The sequence below is a fragment of the Asterias rubens genome, chromosome 7, assembly GCF_902459465.1.
Source record: "Asterias rubens chromosome 7, eAstRub1.3, whole genome shotgun sequence".
NCBI lineage: Eukaryota > Metazoa > Echinodermata > Asteroidea > Forcipulatida > Asteriidae > Asterias > Asterias rubens.
Window position 1 is genome coordinate 1831959 of NC_047068.1, and position 7236 is coordinate 1839194.

Sequence of the window (7236 nt, forward strand, 5' to 3'; positions counted from 1 at the left end):
CTCCTTCAGTTTCACCGCCCCCAGCCCCCCCCCCCCCCCCCGCCACGAAAACAAAAATCAAGTGCCCTAAGAAAACAAGGCTCCTGCCCCACCCCAATCCTTCGAAAGCAATGCCCCAAATGCCAGCAAAAAATACTGTATGTTGAAACTCCTGCTATATTTTGAGCCTTACATTGCATAAACCCGGATCTTCTACCCCCAAAATGTAACCCGTAAAAATGGAAAATTTTAAAAACCATCTCGCCATGATAAAACAAAACGCTGGGGCAACTCAAATGAAGTTCCAAAGAAGCACAGTAATGTAATGATTGCCAAAATAATCACCCACATAAACCAAAGTTAAAGCTTAACAAGTCCATAGCAGTATACATTTGAAGCTGGCAAAACTTAGAACATCAAGTTCACACAAAACAATGGAAGTTTGTATGTGAGAACAATACATATGGGTATTCCTCTTCCACACCGACTGGCTGCTATCTGAAATCATTTACTACTGGGTGACATTAACCACACCACCAGGGGTTGTACAAGAAAATTACTGTTTATTACAAAGGATTCCTTCGAAAGAGCTTAAAGGAGAAACCTAAACAGTGTATGGGTAATTAACTCTAACATAAACTTTAACAATGTGCAACTAAACAAAGTGTGGTGGTTATGCCACAACAGAATATGCATAAAGAGCAAACCATTCAAATAAATAATAATAATAACTATTCATATTAGGTTTTCATATACATAAAGATCATTGTCTGCAATGGCGATTGCTTAGATCCGGAATTAGTGACGCAACTTTGTATGTTTACTTTCCAATCTGTGCAGAACGAAACAGCATGTCAATGACCGCACTGCCGCAAAGCGAGTGTATAGGTCCATTTATCATGGTGCAGCCTTGCTCTATGGTGTGCAGCCATCTTGATTTTTTACCCATTACATTGATATCAATGTATGATGTAACCAAGACGAGGCTAAGAAGAACAAAATTGTCTGGTTCCTATTTGCACATTTACTAATTAGCATTAATTAGTGTTATTCGATACAAGGATCACGACCAAGATGGAGACAGCATGATAAACGTCTATAGTTTGCAATTTGTAGTTTGGCATAAATGTTACAACCATCCAACATGGAAATTGTTGCAATAAAGAGAAAGATTTCGTCTCATTGTTCCTTGGAGAAAAGTAGAATAACAAACAATTTCAATTGTTTAAAAATGGCTGCCACTGCTTGTTATAGTCTCCCTTTATTAAATAAACACTTTGGGCGGCCCTTAGCTAAATAGTGTTCTGACTGGTGTGCCAAATCATAATGCACCTGCGTCATGCTGTGCTATCGATGGAGGAAAACTCCACTGGTAGTACCACTGGTATACGCTATGAGAGCAAGAACAGTAATAGATTATACTCTAAGGCAGGCCTGATCCTTCACAGAGGCAACTGCTTCCATGCCCCGTGGTCATTGCTTTTGTGGCAATTTTATAAAAAACGAAGCCCTTTCAAAAACGAAGAACACAACCATGCTAAGGTATCCCTCATGATATTGCTATCACTCCCAAAGCTCCATTCTTTCATCCATTCACAAGAAACATAAAGATACTTCGTTAAAGAACACAAAGTGGATGATACCAAAGGAATGTAAGTCGCGATGCACCAAACGAAAAAAGTATTAATAAATGGCTCGGCAACGCAAAGCCGGTTAGCCATCCAGGAACACGAGGGCGAACCCATTATCAAGTTTTGAAGTGATGTAATGATCGTTATTTTATCATGTCAATTTCGGACCAACTCGACTTTGAAAGGGTTTATGTGTTTTTATCCCGAAACATTATGACACTTTGTTGTTTGGGCGGCTTATTTTCTGTGTAAATTGTTGCCAATCGCTGATTGTGCACTGACTCTTGTGAAGATTAAAGACGGGCTCAACTGCGGCTAAACTACGTCATGCGTGTCATTTTTATTAATGGAGAAATTGAAGGGGATTGAGGAATGCATTTCCTCCACACACAGAGGGGGATTTGGGCCGAGGAAATCTCTTAAACCACGGGGGTGATAATACCTCTGTTGATTGCTCCATGATGGTATCGACCAAGGGTGTCATTAACTCTACTTGACGACTTGACTGATGTTCGCAAATTACCAGGGATATCTTTGGTGAAGCGGAAATGGCGCCACGCTATGGGGAGGCAAAAATATCGAATTCTGTTTTCAAATTATGTTTGGAGAAACGCTACTTACTTGTGAGATTGATTAAGATGTGGGTATATGGGAGAACCGTTGAGCAAGAGAACGCTCTGTGTTGCAAGGTAGTTGCTACAAAATGAAAGAAGAATAATGAACTGACGTACTGACGTACTGGCAGCAGCAGCAAATAACCAAACTTCCACATAATAAACTGCGATTTCAATGCTCGGGCTGGACATAATGGATGCCTCATACCACTGATCTTTATAAGGAATGTAAAAAAAAACGCATTGCCAATGTGCCCATTGAATGAATGCCAAAGGAAAGGAACAATGAACGCATTCAACCACGAAGTAAACCAACTAAAATCACCCATAATCAGTTTTCAGATTTGTCCGGTGGGTTGTTTTATGAACTGAAAGCGGTACACCAATTTTATGGCTAAGCGCGAAAATTTGCACAGCATGAAAATGTTTGCTTTGATAAACACAGGATAACCAACTAAATTTCCACGTGATTTTCAGGATAAGCAAACAACAGCTGAATACCAGTAACAAACAATATGCAACAAATGGAAATTTTGTTGCATAGTAATCATGTTTTTATTGAGGAAAAAATTTCAAACTAAGCAAATTTTTGTGAAACTCTATGAAATTGGGCCCGGGTTCATATTAACCCCGTTCATTTTCATGGGGGCTGATGACCCATTTCAAGATCAGTGTGTGACCCGGAGTCTAACCAAGTAATGGATTAAACTTACGCCAAAGCTTTCGGGTCATCCTGACCCAGAAATGGTCAGGCCCCGAAACCAGATAATCGGGTCAGCCTGATATAGCGGTTGTAAGTACAGTGCAAGGGCCCCGCCTAGTATCAGCCTGTATTTATGTTAAAGTTTTGTGTCAATCACATTGTTTACAAACCGTTGATCAAAGGCGCAGCACTGAGGTGCAGGTGCCATCGGTTTGTGTTTTAATCTTTTGCACTATGTTTAAATGTTTACCTTAGCGAGGCTCCGAATTTAACCTAGACATAATAACAAACATATTAAGGACCTTTTGTGTTTTTAAAATGATGATAACTATCTGCATTGTATAACAATCACAAGCAAAGTCCGGTATTGTGTCCTCTAATGACTTTTTACTTGGTTTCTTGTTTGTTCTTTTGTTTATCTGAGATAGCGTTTAATTGCTTAAAGGCAATGAACACTATTGGTAACTACTCAAAATAATTGGGTGCGTTCAGACACGGTACTAAAGTTGGTTTAACTCATGGTTCAACTCGATCGAGTTCAACTCAGTGTGTCTGAACGGATCTAAAGTTAGTCCGAATTGAGTTCAACCCACAAAAGATAAACCGTCCAGGGAGGGGGTTTATCTTTAGACCGCTTCGGGTTTATCTTTTAACACTGTGTGTGGACAGAATAAAAAAGACCACATCCGGTTTAACTCACAACAGGCGACCCATTGACCTCCGTAATCATTACGTAAACACACGGTGACCAATGAACAGGACAATAAACAGGATGTTAGAGTAACGGGGTCGCGTTTTCTTTGACCTCTTAAAACCAAAGATAAACCGGATTTAACTCAGTGCTGTCTGAACGCAAAGGGGTTTTATTTTTACGATCACCCCCTGCTGCTCGTAAAAGTTAAACCGGTTCGGGTCTAACTTAGTACGCTGTCTGAACATACCCATTGTTAACACAAAAACATAATTGGTAACAAGCAATGGAGAGCTGTTGATAGTATATACATTGTGAGAAACGGCTCTCTCTGAAGTAATGTAGTTTGCGAGAAAGAACCAATTTTCCTCGTGTTTTATTTCAGGACCTCAGATTTAGAATTTGTGGTCTCGAAATCAAGCATCTGAAAGCACACAACTTGGTGTTTTTTCTTCCATTATTCTTCTACAACTTTGAAGACCAACTGAGCTCAAATTTTCACAGGTTTGATATTTTATGCTTATGTTGAGATACACAAAGTGAGAAGACTGGTCTTTGACAATTACCAATAGTGTCCACTGCAAGAGATCGCGCAGTATGCTGTGATACAGATAAATTCAATTTGAAAAACATCTGAAAAATCCATGCTTGGTTCCTCTTCTTAAATATTACATTCCAAAACTCCGAAGCCCTACAACTATTGTTAAAAGATGGGGAGAGTCTTTGGCAGCTTAACGGTTCTTTCCAAAGCAGATTAGGCTTGAAAAGGAGGGTTGACTCCATTGTGAATTGTTCTGCTTCATGACCCAGCAACAGTGTTCGGTGGGTCCTCGAGCTCCGCCAAACTGCACTGAATGGTTCTCTTCTCAACCAACCAGTAAGTGGATTTTAAAATCTCGCCAGAATTCTTGACAACAAAACTGACTTCGGATTCGATTAGAATGCCGGTTGCTTTGGATGTTAATCACCCGGTAAAACCGATGGGGGATTAGAGGGCTTGAAGTCTATCCATGTGTACTCATGCGAAACAATAGGATTAGCTAAGATTATTCATGCATTCTTGTGTTGAAACAACGCTTAATGAACGGATAACGGATGAGCTGCCATCACTGTTTGTCGAGTTGATGAAACAGACAGATCAGTGGTGCGGTGTAACACCTCAGAGACCAATTTCATAAAGACTGCAGAACAACATCTCACAAAGCACAGAAAAAAATGCTGCTTAGCAGAATAGGTTACCACCAAGATTTCACAAGGTTGCCACCAGTGTCCAATTTCATTAAGCTGCTAAGCAGAAAATATTGCTTGACAAGTTTCTTTGCTCAGCAAAAATTAATGGGACACCAGTCCAAAAATTTAGTTTAATTTTGGATGGTAACTTGTTTCTGTTAAGAAAAACCTGTCTGTGCTTATGGTAAGTTTGTATGCTTACTTACAGGCTTTATAAAATTTCTTATTTTTTCCTCAGCAAAGAAATTTGCTGAGCAGCATATTATTTTAAAGGCAGTGGACACTATTGGTTATTACTCAAAATAATTGTTAGCATAAAACCTTACTTGGTAACGAGAAATGGGGAGAGTTTGATAGTATAAAACATTGTGAGAAACGGCTCCCTCTTTCGTGAAAGAAGTAACTTTCAACGAATTTGGTTTTGAGACCTCAGATTTAGAATTTGAGGTCTCGAAATCAAGCATCTGAAAGCACACAACTTCGTGTAACAAGGGTGTTTTTTTTTTCATTATTATCTCGCAACTTCGACGACCGATTGAGCTCAAATTTTTACAGGTTTGTTACTTTATGCATGTTCAGATACACCAAGTGAGAAGACTGGTCTTTGACAATTACCAATAGTGTCCAGTGCCTTTAAACAGGTTTATGAAGGTGGGCTCTTCATTCTGATCTCTGGTCGTTGATTAATCAGCAGTGACGATCTGATTAAAGTCAGTAATGTAAAGAAGGTTTCCCAGCATTGTGGTGGTTTACACAGAGATGGGGTGGTTATCTCTGATGGTTCATCCCAACCTCATCAGTGTGTCACCCCACTGACTGGCTCAAGTATTGATTACTGCATGTCCATTGAGGACCACAAAGCGTAAGATCTTCTTATGTCATTTTATCCACTCCAGTGCGTGTTTCATCGGTTTACATTCACTGGTGGCACGGTACAGTATTCGACCAAGGACTTGATAACGTCCAGAGGCGTCAATCTAGAGCTGACTCATTTGTCATACACGATCACTTCAGTAGTCAACAGTGCTTGACGCGAATTATCAAGAACTGAAATCTCAACTTTTCCAGCGTTTTCCTTCAAAATGTTGCTGGTTAATGTACTGGTTGTTGCGGTAGCTGTGAGTTTAAGCTCATCTACGGCACAGGCAGCATGCCCATCGGGGTTCTGGGATGCTGATAATCATTGTATCATTACTATCTGGCAGACTATGACGCTCGATGATGCTGAGGCTCACTGCGTTAGATTGGGAGGCCGTATTTTTGCTCCAAGTGGGGCCACCACCATAGCGCTCAAGAGTTACGCTGATGCCACCTTTCTCCCAAATCCTGATCTATGGGGGAGATATTGGGTGGGTCTGACCGAAGACTTATCCAATGCTTGGCAGAGGAATGTAGTTGAGCAAGGGGAACTTGACAGTGGACCGTATTGTGTAGCGCTGGATTTCAAAAGACCCTTGTCCCAGCATCTGCAGTTTTATGGATATGACCGAGTAACATGCCGAGATGATGTCAAGTTACCGGTTATTTGCAGGCTTAAACCAATTGCCATCCCACCGACCCCTGAGCCTGTACTTCCTGCAGATGATATCAAGGCAACGTGCCCACCACCAGCGCCTTGCCCAACCTGCCCTGCCCAGGTCACTTGCCCTCCACAGGTGACTTGCCCCTCCTTGACTTGTCCCCCAACTGTAACATGTAAGAGCGAGTCCATCACACCCCGCCCTCCGCAATCTATCACTGCAGTTAACGTTTGCCCTTCCACTTGGTTCGCCCGTGGACAATTTTGCTACCATTTCCGAATCGCCGGCCAAAATTGGATAGAAGCCTCTCTCAGCTGTCAGAAGCAAAATGCTCATCTTGTGTCCATCTTGAGCAAGGACGAGAACGACTATATAGGAGAGATAAGTAATGATCTTTCAGTGGCGACACCAACGATGCGTCGGTTCTGGATCGGTTTGACGGATGCCAACCAGGAAGGGGAGATGGAATGGAGTAATGGGGATCCAATCTCCTTCACATCTTGGGGTCCAAGACAACCAAGCAAGCACAAGATACGTCGATTCCGTGAGAACTGCGTCATCACCAATAACAACATGGTGGGTCTATGGGATGATATATCATGCAAGAAAATACATCCTTATATCTGCAAAAAGACAGCTGATACCAAGTAAAACTTGATGTGGGACCTTTCAAAGTATGAAGGGACATAAACAGTGTACTTAAATTTATTTTTTTGAGGCAGGCTATTTACTAACAATCTTAACGGTAAAGGGTGGTTCCGTACTTTTTGTAAAACTGACACCATGGGTTTGTCACAAATTTATACCTGACGACGATCAGAATTCCTTGTTATGATATTAAAGAGCATACTGATCGAAACGTCGAGTT

At 41.1% G+C, this 7236-nt stretch overlaps 1 protein-coding gene across 1 annotated transcript; it reads left to right on the forward strand.

The window, feature by feature from the left end:
* The first annotated feature begins 5930 nt into the window (after nucleotides 1–5930).
* Nucleotides 5931–7019, forward strand: LOC117292326 (aggrecan core protein-like). Its single transcript, XM_033774349.1, has one exon. It carries the CDS (start codon nucleotides 5931–5933, stop codon nucleotides 7017–7019), a length of 1089 nt encoding a protein of 362 aa, XP_033630240.1.
* Nucleotides 7020–7236: the final 217 nt, after the last annotated feature.

Bases quoted from the DNA above. Each gene is read 5' to 3' on its own strand.
- LOC117292326 (XM_033774349.1), top strand. From the start codon at position 5,931: ATGTTGCTGGTTAATGTACTGGTTGTTGCGGTAGCTGTGAGTTTAAGC.